The sequence below is a fragment of the Microtus oregoni genome, unplaced genomic scaffold (genome assembly GCF_018167655.1).
Source record: "Microtus oregoni isolate MIOR12 unplaced genomic scaffold, Mior012 000045F_ref0000178, whole genome shotgun sequence".
Taxonomy (NCBI): domain Eukaryota; kingdom Metazoa; phylum Chordata; class Mammalia; order Rodentia; family Cricetidae; genus Microtus; species Microtus oregoni.
The window spans coordinates 15,825,201-15,846,949 of record NW_024543219.1 but is presented as its reverse complement, the minus strand read 5'-3'; the positions used below and the strand labels follow the sequence as shown (position 1 = coordinate 15,846,949).

At 39.5% G+C, this 21,749-nt stretch overlaps 1 protein-coding gene across 2 annotated transcripts; it reads right to left on the bottom strand.

The window, feature by feature from the left end:
• Positions 1-1,164: 1,164 nt before the first annotated feature.
• Naa30 (N-alpha-acetyltransferase 30, NatC catalytic subunit) lies at positions 1,165-20,351 on the bottom strand. Of its 2 annotated transcripts, XM_041633980.1 has the most exons (6): positions 20,192-20,351; positions 19,195-19,945; positions 14,345-14,468; positions 11,704-11,759; positions 5,571-5,617; positions 4,393-4,509 (listed from the first exon to the last, which is right to left on the bottom strand). In XM_041633980.1, exons 2-5 carry the CDS (start codon positions 19,942-19,944, stop codon positions 5,606-5,608), a joined length of 942 nt encoding a protein of 313 aa, XP_041489914.1. In that variant the 5' UTR covers position 19,945; positions 20,192-20,351; the 3' UTR covers positions 4,393-4,509; positions 5,571-5,605. The 2 variants fall into 2 exon arrangements, with proteins under 2 accessions (XP_041489913.1, XP_041489914.1); XM_041633979.1 differs by lacking the exon at positions 5,571-5,617 and having other exon boundaries at positions 1,165-4,509; positions 20,192-20,347.
• Positions 20,352-21,749: the final 1,398 nt, after the last annotated feature.

Sequence of the window (21,749 nt, the reverse complement as noted above, 5' to 3'; positions counted from 1 at the left end):
AAGGGTAATAATAATTTCAAATTTTAATCTAAAATAAACTGCTGGGCTAATATTACAGGTTTTAAAGCTTGAAACGTGTTAAGAGTCTCAGAAAGCAGTTTCGGCATTTGAGTCTACAGTCACTGTGACAGGAAGAGGCAAGCACTGCTTTCTCACAGTGTCACTCACGTGGGCGTGGGCGTGAGGCAGGAATGTGACTCAAGTGTCAACAAACAAGCAGTTTAGTTAGTGCTTTTGCTCAGAGGCAATTTTAAATCATCCATCAATTTCACGCTTCAATAAGCTTTCCTTGGCCATATGTTGTCTAAAGCTCTGCAAACCATAAAGGCGCCAATGGCCACATATAATTAATTTCATATAAGTAAATTTAAAAGATTTACAGGAGAAAGTTCCCGTCCTGAAGAGTGCAACTGTGACAGCTCGTCTCAAGACACTGCAACTGTACTATATGCTGAGATTTATTCTAAACCCTATTTTTTAAAGTTGCGCACACACACACACACACACACACACACACAAGATCTGGACACCAATGGTCTCACATTTCTGGTCCTCATTTACACTGAGTTTATGAGGCATTCAGATCCAAGAACAACATGAACTCAAACAGACACTTCACACTGCTACAAAGAACAAAATACTCAGCAAGGGTGATAAAACTTAGCAGTCACAGTTAAAACATCTCATCCTCCAACAGATATTCAATACTTCAAATAGAAAAGCAATTTAAACTATCAATTTAAGTTTCTCACAAGAATGGGTCAAAAAGTCCAATAGATCCTGCTCTACTTTAATGTTTAGCAAAAGGAAAAAAAATACTGCTTATCCAAGGAGGCACAGTACAAATAGTAAAAATAAAAACTGTCCTAGGAGTCAGTTGCTAAGAACAAGGACAGTAAACTACTTTCAGTTAATGAGTGCTTAAAAATGTTCTCCCTTGTACCACTACCTCAGTTGAATAACTTTGAGTACATTTAGCAATCAAATTTGTAATTTCATTTTTAAATTTACTTTGTCAGAACACAGCATAGAGAGATAAACAGTATCATTCCTTCTAAATAACTCTTGATGGAGGGCAGTGAGAAATAGAACAGGATGCTTTTTAATTATCTGAAACCAAATTACAGAATGCACAGAGCTGTATCTTAAAGAAAAATGCAAACACAACTTAACCATACTTTATTTGACTGCATGTTATTCACACAGCTTGCACAGTTCAAATCCCATGAAATCTCTCTCCAAAAGGACAGGTCAGTAGGAGAAATCTATGCAGCAACACCCCAGTCATGAAACAGCAGTCCAATATTCTTGAGATACACGTGATATTTCATAGATACTCAACTCATATGTGACGTCAATATAACTTATGGTTATGTTTTTACAAACCTGAAAGCCCTAGGATATTATAGCACTCATCCTAGTGATGTCGAGGTGTACTGTAAAGTAACTGGTGTACTACCAATCTGATTCCCTCTATGCTCCTGGAAAGTGATGAACCTCATAACTTTTAGACACCATAATAAATATACACATCCAGTCTTATACATGCCAGCCAATACCATTAACACGGGGCATGGAAGAGTTAAAACTTGAGTTAAACTCCTTTACACAGATTTGTTTGAGTGTGTGGAAGGTAATTTGGAGAAGAAGCAAAAAATGTTAAAAATCAGATTTTAATATTATTTTTTATCTTATTTTGCTGGTTTTAACATCAAGTACTAATGTGGACTTTGATTATTCCAGAGTTAGGTTTCATCCCAATGTAAGGAAAATTATAATCAGTCCACACATCAAGACTGGTAGCATACCCGTTAGCTTTCTTCAATACTAACATATATAGCTTCATGGTAGCATGTATTAAATGTTCAGCAGTATCAACCGCCAAACCAGTGTCAGTGGATAGTACAGTCAGTCTTAAAGAGGCAGCACCCCACTAAAAGAAAGTTGCACCAATTTTGCTCAGTTTTAGCCAAGTGAACCCATTGTCAATTATAAATGGGACTACTTTTTAAGTTGATATAAGAAAAATGAAAGCCTTAATATCAAATTCATGTTTGAAGTTATTTCAACTTGGAAAGTTTTAATTTTGTAACTAGGTTAAATTTTAGGTTAAAAAAACTGGTCAAGTAATTAAAAACATCAAAGTATACACTGATATTCATCATGTCTCCATCCATTGAGCAGCATGTAATGACCTGATATTCTAGCCACATAGTTCAGGTCATGTATACACATCATCACACAGGTAATTCAGCAATTCTGAAGTTAAGGGGAGTTGTGACAGTTTCATTGACAGCCTAGCAAGAACAAAACTTTTGAATTGAAAAATCGAGCATGTATCTATTTTACAACTATTCCCATTAGAGCAAGTCAAGAAAATGTACGTTCATTAACAATTCATTACTTATGGCCTGGCAAATCAAAACAAAATTTGACAACGTCCAGTATACTGTTTAGCTACTTTCCTCCACGCTGAAACAGAAAACAGAATCATCATGATGACTGGCAGTCTTCTAAATACTGGAGCTCAAATGAAGTTTGACCAAAAACAGACTCAAAGTGGTACACAGAAAAGCTGAGTACTACGTGGTCATCACACTTTTAATATTACCAGTATTCTGCATTAAACTTTAAAGAGCAATATAAAATGGAAAGACACATTTTCTTAAAAATAAGGACTATAAATGATCCCACCAGCAGGAAGTTTTTATTTTCAAATATAAAGTGTGCATCTTTATTTTAAAAGTACTTGTTACCATGTTCACTTTCAAAATATTATACTGAGCAAAGAGCAGCTTTCCTTGAAAAAAAAAAAGAAAAAAAAGGAAAAAAAAGCAACAAACTTTCCTGAAAAGGGGCCTTTACCAACTGTTAATGGAGGTAGGGTTTTAAAAAATACAGTAATTACAGCCATAAAATAAAATTCAAACCAAGTACTAGAGCAGAAGAAAAGTAAAATCAAATGAAAAGAACAGCACGAATGCCATATTCCTATAGAACATTTGTCAGAGAATCAATCTTGTTCCTTATGAGTGCTTAGGGTTTCTATTAATTAAATTATCCATCACAGGTTTACTTGACTCAACTCAAAACAATCCGCTAAAATTTGTTAACATTACACTGATTAGCCAAAATACATTGTAACTAATAAACACCTTGGCTGCTCAGAAAACCCAAAGAACTCATTTTAAAAATTTCCAACCCTCCCCTTTTTCTGGAGGAACAAAGCAAAGGTCCCTCAAGAATCTGCTCATGAGTGAAAAGAAAATAAATGCAGCTTAAAACGGATACAATGCTCCTTGAAATTTATTTCTAAGACAAAGAACCAAAAGTGAAGTGTTGTCAAAAATGGAAGCGATGTGAATTCAAATCAAGTAAAAAACAAAACAAAAACCCAGCTACTTTATAGAAGCTGTTCTTCACAGCTTAACAATCATTTTGATTAAATAAAATCATACCAATTTACATTAATTTTCTATTCCTGTCCAAAAATTCCCCATTCTCAAAAAAAACAAAAAAACAAAAAAAAGTGCATCCAGAACCCAGCAATTCCCAGCTCCATCCCTTTAGGTCATTTCTGTTTCCCAAGTAGATTCAATTTCTTACTGTAAGGAAAAAATGGACTTCTAAATCAAACCACTGTCACTCACCTGGAAAAACTGTCCAAATTATAAAAATCTGAAATAATTTATTATCAAATTTAGAATTTAAATAAAAACAAGTTTGCTTGCAAAGGCATTAAAGAAAAAGAAAAGACAGCATGCATTCAAAAACTAGAGATGAAGACAAGAATACTTATCTACACAGGCACTGGCAGACGCAATTCAATTGTCATCTTTACTCAATGTAAGACAAATCCCACCCTATATTTTTCATTCACTAATCACTGAGGTACCAATATTCAAGAATGGAAAATGTAATATTGAAAAAAATAAAACCTAAACTGAAGCTTCTCCCTCAGCCCCTTCAGAAAACTATGGCAGGTTTGTGTGAAATGTTAGTATACTTAAGAGACTTACTACATTGGCTTCTTTAAGGAACAAAAATCATGTCCCACTTACTGGTTCTGTGATAAAATGATCACTATGTAAATAGCACTGTCAGCAAACTTTGCAAATGAACAAGTCTTGGCTACTAACTGGCACATCCTGTTGGTACCAAAAGAACCCTTGAAGTTTAAAACAATCTCATTTAATTCAGAACAAATGCGCCATGCCAAAGTGCAACAAATATTGTGCGACACTCAATGGACACTGACAGGTAACAGCTGCATTGGGAATTACTAGATCCACCTGCAAAGCAATTCTGCACAAATTGCATTGCATGCAAAAGTCGCTTCCGTATGGGTGGAGCCATCCCTTGCCGTCAGTCTCAGCGCAGCCACAGTTTAAGTCGCAGTGCGTCAACTCCATTTAAATAGTATCTGAACAGCCTCTTATCGCGAACAAAACCAAGGTTTTCATAAAGTTTCAAAGCAGACTTATTTGTTATTTCTGTTTCCAAAACAACCTTCAAAAAAGAAAAAAAACCTGAAGTTATAATTTCATAATTAAAAATTGACAAAATATATAATCAAATATTTTTTAAATTACATTGATTTGTTTTAAAATGACAATAAAACAAAACTGGTGTACAGAAAAAAATCATCAAAATGCTAATTATTTTTGAGTGGAGACAGGGGTGGAATCATTGAGAACTTTTCTCCTGGTTTTTGTGGTGTTTCGACGTTTAGGACTTGACTACATGTTTATAATAAACAAAGATGAACTATTTTCCTGTGGAGAACTAAGGTGACATATAAGGTGATATAAAAAGAAAAAGAGAAGAAAAATCAACAATCAAAATTTTGGAAGTCAAAACTTCAAGTTATTTAGTCTGACTTCTGACTCCTGTTTCTATTAACCTGTCACTGTTTATCTATTATTGGTTCCTCAGCCTTCCTAATGCTGCGACCCCTTAATACATGTTGTGGTGACTCCAGCCATAAAATTATTTCCATTGCCACTTCATAACTGTGATTTTGCTACTGTTACGAATCATAAACATATAATAAGCAGATGGTCTCAGGTGAACCTGTGGCACTACCCCCCCCCACCCACACACCCACACACAAACTCCCCAAAGGGTCCCAAGCTACAGGTTGAGAACCACTGGTCTAGAGTCTAGACCAGTCTACAAACTTCAAGAATTGAACCAAATATCCTAATGCTGTCAGTTTCCGTATATAAAATTTTCCTGGTGGGCTGGAGATATAGCTCAGTGGCAGAGTACTTTTCTGGCACGTATTAGGTTTTGAATTCACTCTTCAACAAAGCATCAAAAAGGAAAAAAAAAAAGGAAAGAGGAAGAAAAAGAGGGAGGGAGAAAAAGAAAAAAGGTAACTTTTATTGGAAAGTGGCTATGCCCATTTGTACACATGCCAATGGCGCCTTTCTTGACACAGAACAGAGTTAAGCAGCTCTCACGAAGACCCATGGTTTATAAAGCTTAATATATTTAGCATCTGTCCTTTTGTAGAAAGTTTACTGAACCTAAACCAAGGGAATAAAACATTAGGGTCTATCAGTCACCTGGAGGGATGGTTAGAGTAAGATTGCTCAGGGCATCAGGTGTGAGGCTGGGGAGAGACAAACAGATCATTAATGTCACTGGCTAGTCTACAAATCAGCAAGCTGCAATTAGAGGAAGAGACCCTGGGTCAAAAATAAGGAGGGATGGTGATGGCTAAGCAGGTGAAGGTGTTTACAGAGCAAACCTGGCAACCTGAACTTGCAAGTGGGAAGCCCATATAATGGTGTAAGAAGAGAGAGAACTCTACAGAGTTATCTGATGTCTTCATGTGCCATGGCATATGCACTCACACATCACAAATATATACACACAGTAATAAGAAAACTAACGTGGAGGGAAATGAGACAGAAAACAACTGAAGATACCATTATTGATTTCATATATATACATACACACATACACACACACACACACATATATATATGCCGCACATGTGCACGCGCACAGACACACAAAGAGACTTAGGACAGGGCCCAAGAATTTGCATTTTAAACAAATTACAAGGTGAGATTGATATTACTGAGAATCTAAATATTATTCAGACCAAAACTTAACAGAGGATGGGAGAGAATTAGATTCCATTTGAGTCTTCTGGAGTATCGCTGAACTGGTGGCCGTAACAACATAGAGCTGATACTTTTGAAAACTATGGGCTCTTCATATTTCTACTTCCCTCTACCTAAACACTCTCTCCTTTCCCAGCCTTTATATATGTTGCTCTATTTACCTTTTCTATTTATTCTCACCTGTGTCGCTTACACAGCAACCCACAGTCCGTAGATGTAATAACCTTTGGGCATTGAGAGCAAGGGAAACATGGCAAAAGCACAACTCAACAGAGACACAGCAAAGCATCTATAAAGCACATGAGGCCCTTGCTGCTCTATCTTCGAAAAGAATCAAGAGACAGAGAGAAGAGGTAGCATCTCAGTTTGCTACGTCCAAAACCACTAAGGACCTGCATACTTCTGCATCATGGTGAAAGGCTTTCCATCCCGCCACCCAGCTTCTCAGCTGAAATCCCAAGAGTCTTTTTTTTTTAAATATTTATTTATTTATTATGTATACAATATTCTGTGTGTCTGCCTGCAGGCCAGAAGAGGGTGCCAGACCTCTTTACAGATGGTTGTGAGCCACCATGTGGTTGCTGGGAATTGAACTCAGGACCTCTGGAAGAGCAGGCAATGCTCTTAACCTCTGAGCCATCTCTCCAGCCCCCAGAGTCTTAAACTCTCTTCTCGCCATTCTCCTGCATCCATCAATTCTCCCTTTGAAACTTTCTCTCAAAGTAGTCCTCTTATTTTTATCCTACACTGACAGCACCTTAAACTGCCACCAGCCGAGAATTTCCCATTTTCTACATGTGATCCTCTCATTAATTTCCTAACTAAAATAAGTTATTATCTCTTTGTCCTTAAACTTAATGATGTAAAAATTCTCTGGAGACTAAACGGTCTCTCACTATGTGGCTTCCATGTACAAGTCTAGCTTCACTCTAAGTCCCCTCTTCCTCTCTCCATGCCAACACCAAACTGTCAGTCTCTGGAACCAACTATCATCTACTTCACCTTCTCTAAGTGCACAAGCTTTCAACAATGTAATATGACATCACTTACAGACCTGTTGGCCCAAATTCACAGCTATTCTGAAAGACATGGCCCATGCACAAGTTGGATACACACCTTCAATCACAGCAGAGGCATTGATTGATATGACCACTGAGCTACCCAAAGCTACATAGTGAAAATCTGCCATGAACAAACAAAAATTCAATTTTAATATTGAATGTTACACTAGAATACCTGAGTACAAGTGTTCAGATCTGAATAATTCTCTCAGGAAATTCTTAAAATTCTGTAATTAGGTCAATATGTAATTACAACTAAATTGTTAAAGGCAATTTGAGGAAAAACTAATGTTGCCACAACTCTAAATTACTAACTTACTTCATAGTAATAAAACATGAAAAATATTCAAAGAATAGTTATATTTAGACACCAACCTCAAGAAACGAACATGGCTATCTCTACCAGTGGTTCTAAACCTGCGGGTCATGACCCTTTGACAACCCTCTACCTCTAAAAATACTTACTTTATGATTCATAACAGTAGTGGTTGGGGTCACCACAACATGAAGAACTGTATTAAAGGGTCACAGAATTAGGAAGGTTGAGAATCACTGGTTACACTTTACAAATGAATGAAATTTAAAAAATTCAGTAAACGGGCTGAAGAGATGGCTCAGTGGCTAAGAGCACTCACTGGCTACTCTTCCAAAGGTCCCAAATTCAATTCCCAGCACCCACATGATGGCTCACAACCATCTTTAACTGTAATATCATGGGATCCTACATGAAGGATGCCCTCTTCAGGTGTGCAGACATACATGAAAACAAAATGCCTACATACATACATAAATATAAAATACATAAATAGATCGTTGACAAAAGAAAATCAGTAAACAAGGGCAAATAATTGGAGTCCAAATAAAAGCTAAACCTCCATAGTAACCACACTTCAGACCTCTCCACTATTTCCTAGAGAAAGATAAAGCTATAAATAGAAAATCTAATCAACTTGGGCAAAGGGATCTAAGTTCACTTTCATTAATAATTAGCAACCTAAACTATTCTAAACTAGTAGTTCTCAACCTTCCTAGTGCTGTGCCTCTTTAATACAGTTCTTCATGTTGTGGTGATTCCCCCTTCCTCCAAACATAAAATTGTTTTCCTTGCTACTTATAACTGTAATTTTGCTACTGTTATGAATCATAATATAAATATCTGTGTTTTCTGAAGGTATTGGTGACCCCCTATGAAAGGATCATTCAACCCCCAAAGGGGTGGTGAGAATCGCTGTTCTAAAGAGTTAACTACAGCTCCACATTACAACTGAAGTGTGCTATGCAGTTTAGCCCTGGAGAGATGGTTCAGTGGTTAAGAGCACTTGCTGCTCCTGCAGAGGACCTGAGTCCCTCTTTTGGCTTCCTCAGACATACGTGACATACTCACTTACATATACATATATAAAAATAAAATCTTCAAAAAATATATTTGAATTCTGGCTTGTTACCATCCTAATAAATTAATTAAGCCTAACTATACAGAAAAAAATTACACAAGTGGCTACTCTAATCAATATGTAAAGATGGTCTTAGTATACTGAATATTTCCTAAGAGATCCTGTATTACTCAATATAGTAGAATATGCTAAGAAAAAAGTTAACTATTTTTCAACATTTTATTACTTCAACTCTTATAAACATTTCTTAAATCAAGGTTTATACTGGAAATTTACTGCAAAGCTTCTCTTTTACTTCACATAGAGACATGAAAAAACAAATCAAAAAATAATTGTTGTGGAATATTAGTTTAAGATGTGCTACATTTGTTTATGCTGTGAAACATTTTGTTTAATGATGCAAAGGTGCTGCATTCCTTTAAGCTGCATTTGTTTAGCTCTATGAAGCTGTGTTACTCTGCCTATCTAAACACCTGATTAGTCTAATAAAGAACTGAACGACCAATAGCAAGGCAGGAGAAAGGATAGGCAGAGCTGGTAGGTAGAATAAACAGGAGAAAAAAGAGACGGAAGGAGCAGGAGGGGAGAGGAGGACACAAGGTGCCAGACACCCAGCTAGCCATGGAGTAAGAAGTAATGAAAGGTATACAGAAATAGAGAAAGATAAAAGCCCAGAGGCAAAAGGTAGATGAGATAATTTAAGAAAACCTGGTTAGAAATAAGCCAAGCAAAGGCTGGGCATTTATAAGTAATAATAAGCCTCTCTGTGTGTGATTTCTTTGGGAGCTTGGTGGCAGGCCCCCTAAATGAAAAGAGCCCCAAGAGTAAAAAACAGCCAACAACAGATAATTCTGGACTGTCCTATAAACAGTTAAGAGAGATGGCTCCGTGGTTAATAAATGCACTGCTCTGGCAGGAGTCTAATTCAGTTTCCAGCACCCACACCAGACAGCTCACAGCTATGAGCTACCCTAAGGGGCCCACTCTTTTGGCCTCTTGAATATCTACAGACAGGTGGCTAACAGACACATACACATAATCTTTCTAAAAGAAGCTTAATGTGTTTTGAGTATTTGATTCTCTTTAACAGAGAAATACATTACAGTGATGGTCCACCAACTCTCCATCAAGGAAACATTATGAGGATAAGTCAAACTGGCAGAGTTTAGACAGCATTTTTAACAGTGGAGGCTGGAAGTTCATGGAGAGAGGCTGTGCCTACTGTTATCTGGCTCCCAACAGACCTTGAAAGATATCTGATGAACAAGTAAGTAACTATTGTTCTTCACAACAAAAGTTAAAAGCACATTAACATAACTTCACACAAATTTCAGAGCAGGCAAAGTTAAATGATTTGCCCTCAATTATACAACTTATATACTTAGAAGTTCCTAAATCACAGAAGATGGATAAGAAATCAAGGTGTCTCATACTGAGTCCTTTAAATAAGTCAAACCATTCACTCAAGATACTTACGGTATGAGGCCATGAGAGCTTAGAAAGTGCTACCAAGCCCAGCTGAGCTGATAAGGTCTAGGTTCAGTACAACCTATCTCAAAAATTAGGGTGAAAAGTGATCAAAAAAAGACAACCAAGGTCAACATCTGGTCTCTACACGCACACACTGATACACATGAGATAAATACAGAAGAAATATCATTCGATTCTCAAACACACAACAAAATTAAGATTTAACCATATACTAACACTGTATTCTCAAACTCTCTTAGAAGCTTTGATGAAAAGCTAGTATTATTCAACACTTTTCAGTAAGTACACATCTTGCCTCATAGGCAATGACTAATATAACTCATGAAAGACAAAGTAGTTCCTGGCATTAAGCATCCCTGTTCACAAGAAATAATTCTCAGTAGCATAAAATCAAAATATAAGTCTATCAACTCAAAGATTTCTCCACACAGCTAAGCAACTTTTGTGAAGCCTGAAGAGTTATTATATCTACATGAAAATATGCTTAGAAAATGTGAAGGCAGATAGACAACCAGATTTCAGTAGAAAGGACATAGATGAGGAACAAGACAATAGGAAGAATTTTGTAAACACACACAAATTAACTTTAGCAAGGTACATTTCTATTTTTCTGGTACTCTGGAGGCTAAGGCAGAAAAATGGCAAGTTTAAGGGCAGCCTGGACTACCTAGTAAACTCTAGACCAGACTGAGATAGAGACCCTGTCTCATACAACAAAACAAAACAAAACCCCTCTGTTTTAAAAAGTTATCAAAGCACTTACTAAGGTCAAAGAAAAGAACCACCTAATCGCATGTATTGAATAACTTTGCCAAGACACATATGCGCTCTCACAGTAAAGACGTGCTGAACACAGTGGTGCACACTAATCCCAGCATTTGAGAAGTTGAGATAAGCAGCAGCTTGGTCAACAATGAGTTCCAGGCCAGCCAGGGCTACACAGTGAGGCTCTGTCTCAAAATAAACCAAAAGTGACTTTTCTCCAAGGATAACTGTCATTTGTGTTGCTCATAAAGTGCAATAATTTTTATTTCTTAGCTGTCTCTACTATAAAAGGCATTCATTCTCTAGTTTAACACCATTCCCACCTCCACTACTGTACACTGTTAGCATCCCCAGCGTAATCACCAATGTTTACTAAGCATATGTGAAGCACAGTGCTATAGGAATAAAGGGAAGTACAGATGGCAAAAGACCCTACAGACAAGCTGAAAAGATGTCCCCTTATGGTAATATGCAAATCAGTTGTTCATTATTTAATACTTAAGAAATATTATCCTTGAGTGAAATGCCCTCCATATAGGTTGAGAGTTTTTCCAATAGGACAAAAAGAAACAACTTACTTAAGTGACTCAGCTGATAGACAACAAAGCTTTTGAACATTTATTTACTGATTATGTTTAGATTTCACTCTGTGTTCTAAAGAAATTCAACTCCATTATCTTAAAATGTACTTTACATCACAACTGTTATTTCTTAACAAATAGCATTTTCTCCACAATCTGATTTGTGTAGAAGATCTGCAATGACACTTCCAGTACTGGTACTAGCAGATGCTGTAGAAACCCATTCAGCAGAAGCCTGCCCAGGACAACAGGAGTAAACACCTGAGTGACTCACCTCATCACAGTCTCCTTCCACCATGGCATATATAGCTTTCTTTACCAGGTTAGTACCTAGAATATAGATCTGAGTATTAATGAAGGAAAAGTATAACTAGTTTCTTAAAGAATCTAAATTATGGTAATCATAAGTGCACAGAAATCAAATATTAGGTTTTATCTTGAATGCAGATACACTGATCATCCCTAAGTAAAACATAAACCAGGAGGAGTCCAGGGAAACCCCACAGAGAAGTGAGCCTGCCTTGGAAAGATCTGCTTTCTGATAGATTCCCTCTCCTCGGGTCTCATTAGCCTCAACCATGAGCCTGTTTTATTGTTACAAGATACTAGGAAAGATAAATATAAAAAGGGAAAATATAGCACAAAGTAGTCCAGAATCCTGTGAGCTAGCAAAGATACTGAATGACTGAGCTATTTTGCCAAATGTCATCCAAATCTCTAGACACAAGGCACAAGACCATCAAACAAGAACTGCTTATCCCACTGGGGCTTAGATAAAACCAGCTGCTGTAAAATGTACTGAACTTGGCACAACCAAGTCAGGCACTCTCACTGATGCCAGTGGTGTGTCTGTAACTCTAGGAAAGTATCATAATTCAGTGTCACACAGATCTGAAACTATAAGAAATAACTGCCAAAATCTCATTTTAAGAAAGACAAAATTTTCCAGGTGTAATTGTACACACCTTTAATCCCAGCACTTGGGAGGGAAGGTAGATGAACCTCTGAGTTCAAGGCCAATTTAGTCTAACAGTGAGACCCCATCTCAAAAAAGATATAAAACTTATTTTTATTTTAAAATCACTTTGTTTCCAAACTGAACAATCAAACTGTTCTTCCTGAGTCCTTAGCTCTTTTCAAACTTATCTATAGAACAAACCAAATTCATTACAAATTTTAGTAGAATTTACGGTTAACACTATCCAAAAACAAAGTCCTTTACCCTTTAAACTGGCTCAGTACAGTGGCACCTGATTGTAATCTCAACTACTTGGAAAACTGAGGCAGGTATTTAAGCCCAATGTCAAATAAATAAATAAACTGAACATATTTATAGGGATTTCTCAGGACACTACCTTGACTTTGAAACTTAAAAGTATTAGACAGCAACACCCATATTCTTTTATAGCTACAAATAACAAAACTGCTAACAGCAATAACAGCACATCAAATACTTTATAACACTGACTTAGCTTAAAATACATCCCAACAAGCACTTCTCCATCTAACCATCCAGTTTTAAAAAAGAGCCAGCAAGTACTGGACACTAGGACAGAAGTTCTAATTGGGCTTACAAAACAGTCAACAGGAAAAGCTTGAGCCAGACCAGCTGAATGAGATTCTCAAGGAGAGTATAACCATCTGCTTTTAAACCATGCAGACGATTCTAGTGACAGTTAAAAGACACACGTGTTGACCCAAAGATGGGTCAGCAGGGATCAGATCCCTAAGACCCTAAGATTATAGAAGAGACTCAAAAATTGTTCTCTAACCTGTAGACATGCACTGTATCTCTCTCTGTCTCTCTCTCTCATACACACACATACACACACACACACACACACACACACACACACACATATTAAAAAAAACTAAGGAATGCCACCTTAAAAAAAGACTAGGAACATGAATCTCAGAATAATAATTACCTTCTTTTGGACTTTCAAATTACAACAGGCTTGATGATTAGCATAAAGTAACTAAGAATTACTCCATAATTTTAGTTTGGTTAGCGTCCACTGAACTTGAGAATAGTACCTGGTATAAAATGTTCTCATAACTCTATAAAAAACAGGAACACTTTCTCCAGTACTTAATATAAAGCATTCTGGATCAATTTTTTAAAAATTCTAAAGACAAAAACTGATCATCTGATACTTTTATTAAAAAGATTATCTCTCACCAAGTGATGGTAGCACATGCTTTTAATCCCAGCTCTCAGGAGGCAGAGGCAGGCAGATCTCTGTTGAGTTCAAGGCCAGTCTGGTCTACAGAGTTAGTGCCAGGACAGACTCCAAAGTAACACAGAGAAACCCTATCTCAAAAAAAAAAAAAAAACATAGATAGGCCAGGTGGTGGTGGCGCACACCTTTAATGCCAGCACTGGGAGGCAGAGGCAGATTTCTAGGAGTTCAAAGTCAGCCTGGTCTACAAGAGCTAGTTTTGGGACAGGCACCAAAGCTACAGAGAAACCTTGTCTCAAACAAAACAAAAACAAACAAACAAACAAAAAAAAAACCATAGAAAAATAATCTCAAAAACATTAAAAAAAACTATTTTAAGAATGTCTCAAAGATATGTTGAAAAGAAAACCCATCATCTTACCATCTTAAGGATAGTGAGATGGCCAAGTAGGTATTAAAAAAAAAAAAAAAAAAAATCCCTCGCCTGCCAGTAAAGCCTGATGATCTGAGTTCAATCCCCAGAACCTGTGTGAAAGGAGAACTGACTCCCCAAAGCTGTCCTCGGATGCCTGTAGCAATGTGTGTACATAGACACACAGTTATTCATTTAAAAAAATACCTCCTTCCCTTACCTTCAAGTTTATTCCTACATACTGACATTTAAATCTTTTGTTTCAATATACAAAAATGAAAATAATTTATTCACCCTTTGTGAAATAACATTTTCCTTACCAATGCCATTCCTCCTGTACTTGGAATCCACGGCTAACATGGCTATATAACCTCTGCGGAACATCTTTTTGTGCATATCCAGCTTGCAAACGATGGCACCTACACACTCCTCCCCTACCATGGCCTTGAAAATAAAGAAACAGTTAAGAAAAATACAATGCCATCAGGTACTGCAAAATTATCAAGGGAAAACAGCAACTGACCCTTGGTCAGCATTTTTGAGAGGAAATCAGGAGAACTCCAGAGCAAAACAGCAATCACAGAAAGTTTCGGAAATCTGAATCTCAAAATTCTTCAAATATTCTTGTTTCTAAAACTCAAACTTTTTCTTCCGATCATGATTTTTTTTATGCTTATTAAAACCCTAAGGGAGAGGCAGACAAGATTTCTACAAGGCAAACACTCAAGAACTTTTATAGACTCCACATCAGTGCTTATATTTAAACTAATTTGAGATAAAGACCTGTTTACATTTGGAAGAGGGAGCAAGTGAACAAATTATTTCTTTAAAAAGTTTACTTATTAAAATACAATAACATAATGTACAATTTACCCATAAGCAGAGTATTACAAGTTTTTATAATAAAGATTTAATGAAAGATAAACATAACTGGAAATTACATCTAGTAGTTAATTTTGATCAAGAAAAAAGTACTATGACTTTTTCAGAAAAAGCACTGTTTAGAAGTATTACTTAAATTGCACTCAAAAGGCACTTTAGCACTAAATACATGATGGTCCGCTTTCAGGATATTCCGGACAGTATGAGTCATTATCATAAAGCTCCCAGAAATTCAATAGCCTGCATTCAGTAGGCTAAGGTGGAAGGATCTGAGTCAGAAGGATCCTAAGTTCAAGGCCAGCTTATTCTACACAGCAAAATCCTGTTTCCAAAATATATATAGATAATATATGTGTGATATTTTAAGACATATACACATAAATATCTTAAATTTCAGTCTTTTTATCAGTGTAAATTAGAATACTATGATTTCTATTTTAATAAAACTATCAGGTTATCGGAATGTTAAAGGCTAAATGTTAAACAATGCTGATAACTCATTTTGATATTCCAGTGTTGTTAATGCAAATGTTTATCAAATATTTCAAAACTGTTAAAAGTTCTAATAGTGTATACTGAGAGATATAAATAGGGCAATCCCTCAGCAAGCAATATTTCTGTTTTGTAAACTAACTTTGCAGAAACAACTATTTCAACAACACCATAAATTGGTCAAAAGATTAGTAAGCAAAATCCAACATATACTTAATATTTATTTTAACTTTGATTCTGTTGTAACATTTTGTGGTCTAGTATTCAATGCATTTCCTGAAACTCCTTTTTAAATAAACTGTGGAAAAAATCTTTGTAAGCAAGATAATATTAATCCATTTAGAAAATGCTTTTGAAGGGATATTAAAGTCAATAACTGATAATAGTTCATTCCCATTGTATCACATTTTCCATAATTATTCTTGGTCAAAAAAAACCCTTACAATTATTATTTCCATTTTGCTTTTTTCATTCATAACATACCAATTTAATGCACAACAAATCAATTTAATTTCTTTTTGTATTAAGACCTGAAACAGAGATAAAAGTTATCTAAATGAACAACTTTGACGGCCTTTTTAGTGCTAAGAACTGAACCCAATAACATGCATGTACTCTATCACTGAGCTACACGCCCAGCCCTGCTAATAGTAGTTTCTGATCTGGATTGTCAATATACATGTATGTGTGTATGTATGTATGTATGCATGCATGCGTGTGTGTATTCAACATATACATATATGTGTACATGTGCTCACACGTATATAATTATCACAGACCAAATCATATAACAGGCAAAAAATAAATAAATAAATTGCCCTGACTTAGTAAGCAAGGCTCGTGTAAAACGGAAATAACATAGGAAACTTAAACAAGACCGTAGAACAGCTATATCCTACAGTTAATAAAGCCATTCAAAAAGAAAAATTAAAGCCACTAAATACAGCTAGGTAATACTTTCAAACAGCACCAGAATTTCAAACAAATATTTGTCCTCTGACCATATAAGTAAAAAGCAAACAAAATATTATGTTAGTTTTTCTTGAGACTACATTACTTCCCTAGTTAAAAACAGAAATATAGGTCAAGTTGTACATACCATCTAAAAATAAAAAATCTGACATATGGATATATGACTTGCTCAGTATAAAAACCAATACTGCAATCCTAATACATTGCTTATTCAACAATTACTAAATTACTTGGTTTTTTCCCAAACCAAAGCTGCTGCACACACTTTGAAGCATGTTATTAAACGTGTTTCCTGAAAAAATCTATCTTTTACCTTCACAAGGCTTTTTAAAAGCCTGTCAAGTCTACAGAACTATGAAAAACGTGTATCTGCAAAACTGATTCCCAAACTCCCCCATCATTACAAAAAGAACACTGGAGGACACCAGAAAGTTAAAATTAAAACAGATAAAAAGAAATACTATACTACATTGCTAGTCGTAAATTTAAGAATCTCTAAAAACCCAAAAGCGAAAATATTGTGAACTATAGGCTAAAGTTTATGGTAACTGACAGTGACTCATCTGGATTAGTTTCTATTTTCCAAAGTGCTACAAATATTAGAAAGGATTTTAAGAAACTTGTTTTGATAAGTCAACCAAGTACAGGCAATTTTTAAGGTTTACTGCATGTTCTCCCTGGAACCTGGAGGCACTTCGGAGGTTCTAATCCTGAGACTGACGCTTATAAGGACAACTTCCACGATGATAAAACAGTTCTTCATCTTATTTGTCAGCATGAGAGGCCAGGAGACCAGAGAGCTAAAGACCTCTCTGCTCCTAAAACAGCTACAAGTTTGAACATTATCCATAACCACGGTTTTTATTCCCATTGAAAGAGAAGAAGGAGGGTCTAGATTATCTCTAGGGTGGTCCTTTCAGATGTAATTTGAAAGTCATAATTCAGACATTATTTATAAAAATAACTTCTAATGGAAAATTCAATTTGAAAAGCACACGAAAGACCTAGTTTTACCTGTCTCTGTCGTGTAACAAACTAGTTACATAGTTTTATTGTTCGCTATCTCCAGACTCATATTCCATACTTAATGAGAAACCTTAGAGGCCAACTTGTACACATTTCAACTTCTAGATATTCATAACTTAATGTTAAACTCTAGCTAGTAAAGGCTAAAGTAAAAACTTAACTGGCCAATTAGGAAGAGTGTACACGAAATGAAGTTTACCATGGTATAAAGTGACAAAAAAACTGAGGTCTAGGGACAGCATGGCTCAAACCCACGACCACTGAACACTGCCCCAGCCCCATTTCAGTTTAAACTCCTTGATACGCTTTTGTGGATTAATTTACAATTCAGTCAATACATAATTCTGAGGAATTGCATCTAATGGCATTTTTGTCATCACAGTGTTGTAAGTACTGTCCCATATTCACTGACACTAATATGTCTTAGAATTTTTGTTTGTCTTTGGTTTTTGAGACAGGGTCTCTGTACACAAGCCTGGCTACCCTGGAACTTGCTGTGTAGATCACGCTGGCCTTGAACTCAGAGACTCTGCTGCCTCTGCCTCCCAAGTGCTGGGTTTAAAGATGTGTGTTATCCCATCCTGCAGAACTATTTTAACATAATACTAAGAATCCTGACCACGTTTTCTGGAATACAAAATACAAAATAGTACCTACCTAAAGTTTAAACAAATGTCCTAAAATAAAGTTTAAGCACAATTAACACAAAAGCTAACGAAACTACCAATGTCTAACTACAACATCCAGTATTTCTGGATTACCATCAAGCTGTGGAAGCAACCACAAGCCTTTTGACATATTGTCAAAACACACTGCAAGGAATACTGAGTGCAACTTAGTCAGGGTTAAATAATAACAATGGGAGCTTTATTCTCTGAAAAGTATGTGCTGTGCTCACGGTACAACTTACACCTCAAGTCTAACAATATCTCAGTTAAAGATTTCATACAGACACAAAGTGGGTCAATGTTACTGTTGAGAGATTACGGGTGCTGGGAATGAAAACTTATAATACCTATTCATCTTATCCAAGAGACAAATCTGTTCAACTTACATGTAAGTTAAAAAAAACCCTTTGGTCAGCTATCCCCATACAAACCAAAGGCACCAGTATTCAGGCTGTTTGAGCAGTTTCACACTTAAGTTTCCTGTGTCCCACAAAAAGGCCTGTTCCCGTTCCAGGGGCCTTTCAGCCACCGGAAGTGTTAGTGACACCTTCTGCAATGGCACACCTGAAAGCATGCTGCTTGCAACTACTGTCCTACTGAAGGAAACAATGTCCATCATCCATTACCAGGGCTCTGAGATTTCATTCTCCAACGTGGCCACAGCAACAGACAACCACGTTCACCAAAACATGTTTACCGCATATCTTCTTCCCTGACTAAAGCTGGAACTGAGTTATTACTAAGGCCTGCACGTGAACAGAATCAGGTTCCAATTAAATCACTACAAAATGCTCTGCGAATGAGGGCGGGGAATTGATGAAGGGTAAACATGATTAGCAGCTAATGTAAGCAGGACATAAGACACCCCCCCCCGTCCCCCGCCCCAGGTGAAACACGCTCTTCTGTTATAACAGGAGCCTGAGAACCCTGCTCATGAGCTCTTACCTTCCACACAGTTCCATTTACTAACTAGGAGAGCGCGCGCACTTTGGCACTTCACAGCTGTAGGGTGCTGTGAAAATGAAGGCTACAACCCCTGCCACCACACACTGGGCCCTCGCCTGACACTCCCTGCCCTGAGTGGCCAGGCTCTCTGCCGGGCTCACCCTCTTGTCACGCCATCCACTTACCAAGAAACACAGCTGGGGCCAGTTGTGGATAAAATATCTATACGTATAAATGGAGTAGGGTTCGGACAGATCTTTGGTGATCAGTCTCATGATATCAGGCATTTGGAGCTCGGATTCATAGCGGACGTATCGTATCGTCCGATCCTCCCCGGGCTCGGCCTCCCGGCCCAGGGAGCTCCTTAGACTGCAGCCGGCGGTCAGGGCCGAAGCCAGCAGCCGCACCTGCTCGTCCTCCTCCTCCTCCGGCTCGTTGCCCTCCACCAGTCCGTTGCGAGCCGCCGCGGGGTCGCTTGCCGCCGCCTCCGGCCGGCCGAGGAGCGCAGTTCTTGCATTGTTGGGGGCCGAGCAGGGAGCTCTTTCCCCCGGGTGTCCCCCGGCTCCTTTTGTGGCAGTCACTTTGGGGGCCCCGTCGGGGGCGGCTGCCTCCGCGGCACTCAGAACCTTACTCTTGAGGGTCGCCGCGGCCCGGAGGTGTCGCAGTTCGGGGCCGATCAATCCGTTGAGCTGCTGCGGCTGCTCCGGAGGCAGCTGCGGGCAGCGCAGGCAGGAACGCGCCTTGGCCGTGCTCGTCGCCTCGCCGCCCGCCGGGCTCCCGCAGCCGCCTTCGTGTTCCTCGTCGTCCTCCTCGTCGTCGCTGCAGCAATCTAGCGCGGCCCCCGCCGGGAACGGGCAGCGGGGCTCGGCCGCCGCCGGGGCCGCGGGCGCTGGTGGTGGGAGGAGGCTGCTAGGCCCAGGCGGTACCTCCGCCATCCTGGAAGCGACACAGCCGAGAGAGGAGGCCATGAGCGGCGGCCGAGCGGCGCCAGGCAGTGCCGAGCGGCGGGCCGGGGGCGGCCGAGGAGGGGGGAACAAAGGCAGAAACCGTCCCTCACCGAGCGTCCCCAACGCCGCGCCGCCCCCACGCCGCCGCGCCGCCGTGCCGGCCACCGTCCCCGGCCGCCCGAGCCCCGCCGCCGGCCGTGTCACCGCCTCCCACCCGCCCCTCCTCGCGGCTCACCCCGCGCCGCTCCCCGCCGCCGCTGCCGCCGCTCCTGTCCCTCAGCCACCGCCGCAGCCGCCTCTGCCGCCGCGGCCGCTCCACCGCCGCCGCCGCCGCCGCCGAGCCTCTCACCCGGCCGCCGCCGCCGTAAAGCGCCTCGCCTGTTACCCCGGGTAAAGTTTCCTGGGCCAGGCTTTACGACACTTCCCTGCCTGCCGGCTGCCGGGCCAGAGAAAGGGGCGTGGAGGGCGGTGACCTGAGCGTGGGGCGGGGCCCGCGGTGTCTCCCGAGGGCTTCCGGGCGGCCGCGCGCCGGGGGTGTGGCCCTAGCCTGGGGTTCCCGGCCGCGGAAGTTGCCGGGCGGCCTCCCAGGGTGGGCAGAGGTGGGCCGGGTATGGCTGGCGCTCCGGGAGCTGCGGCGACTGTGGACCAGCCATTGACAGCCCATCTCCAGCGCCTTTTTGCAGCAGCACTGTTAACTTTTGCTCGGACCTGGCGGGTGGGGCAGGGAGCAGCGGCTACAAAGGTGGCAAATCCCGAACTGGACGGCGAAAAAGAGGGAATTTGAAGTATTGAGCTGTGAAGATAGCGTTCTGCAATAGGAAAGAACCTCATTATCCCGTTGGGACAAGAGAACGGCTAGCCGTCTTCCAAAGCCCCTCTTGCCCCATTTCTCCATCCCGAACATTGGAGCCATAAACGTGACTAACAGGTGCTGGACAGCCACAGGCACACCTAGGGGACAGTGACAGAGGCGGTGGTGGCTAAGAAGCACACTTCTAATTTGTGATTGTAATTGTGTTAGGTTGGGAGGCACCGGGAAAGAGTTCGCGGGATCCTCCCAGGTGACGTGCATTGTAAGCAGGTGTAGAGCATGTGTTGAGCATGTGGCTTACCGCTGCCTGCTTTAGTCCACAGCTGGTGGCTTGCCGCATATCTGAGCTGAGAGGCACAAGGGTTGTGTAAATAACTCATGCATACAAATCAAGTTACTATTTTTTTTTTTGTTTTAGTTGTTTGTAGAAGCTGGACAGATGAGTAGGAACATTTACTGCCAGGGTTAGATTCCCAGCACCCATGTAGCAGTTCACAACGGTCTGCAAATCCAGACCCAAAGGATACTACAACCTCTGCTGGCCTCCAAGGACAACAGGAATACACATGGTGCACAGACAAACGTACATGGGGGGGGGGGTACATTCAAAAAAATAGGTTTTTTATTTCTTTGAACTGGCGTATAGAGCTAGTCAGGTGTTTGCATGATTAATGGTTTCACAGATAAGCTTCTCTGACAGAAGGATTTGTGCCACGATCTAATCTAAACTAAAAAACTGAGCTGCCCTAGTTGGCACATGTCTATAAAGTCCTAGTTCTCAGGAGGCAAAAGCAAAAGGCTCAGAAATTCAAAGTAAACCTGGGCTGCATAGCAGAGCCGTATCTAAAAATAAATAGTACATAAAAATAATTCTCAAGCAACACTGACCCACACTGTGGAGGCATTTTAGACTCAAGGGTTACAATCCTTATTACTGAGACTATTAAAGGACACTAGCGCTTCTCAGGGAGAGATTCAGCCT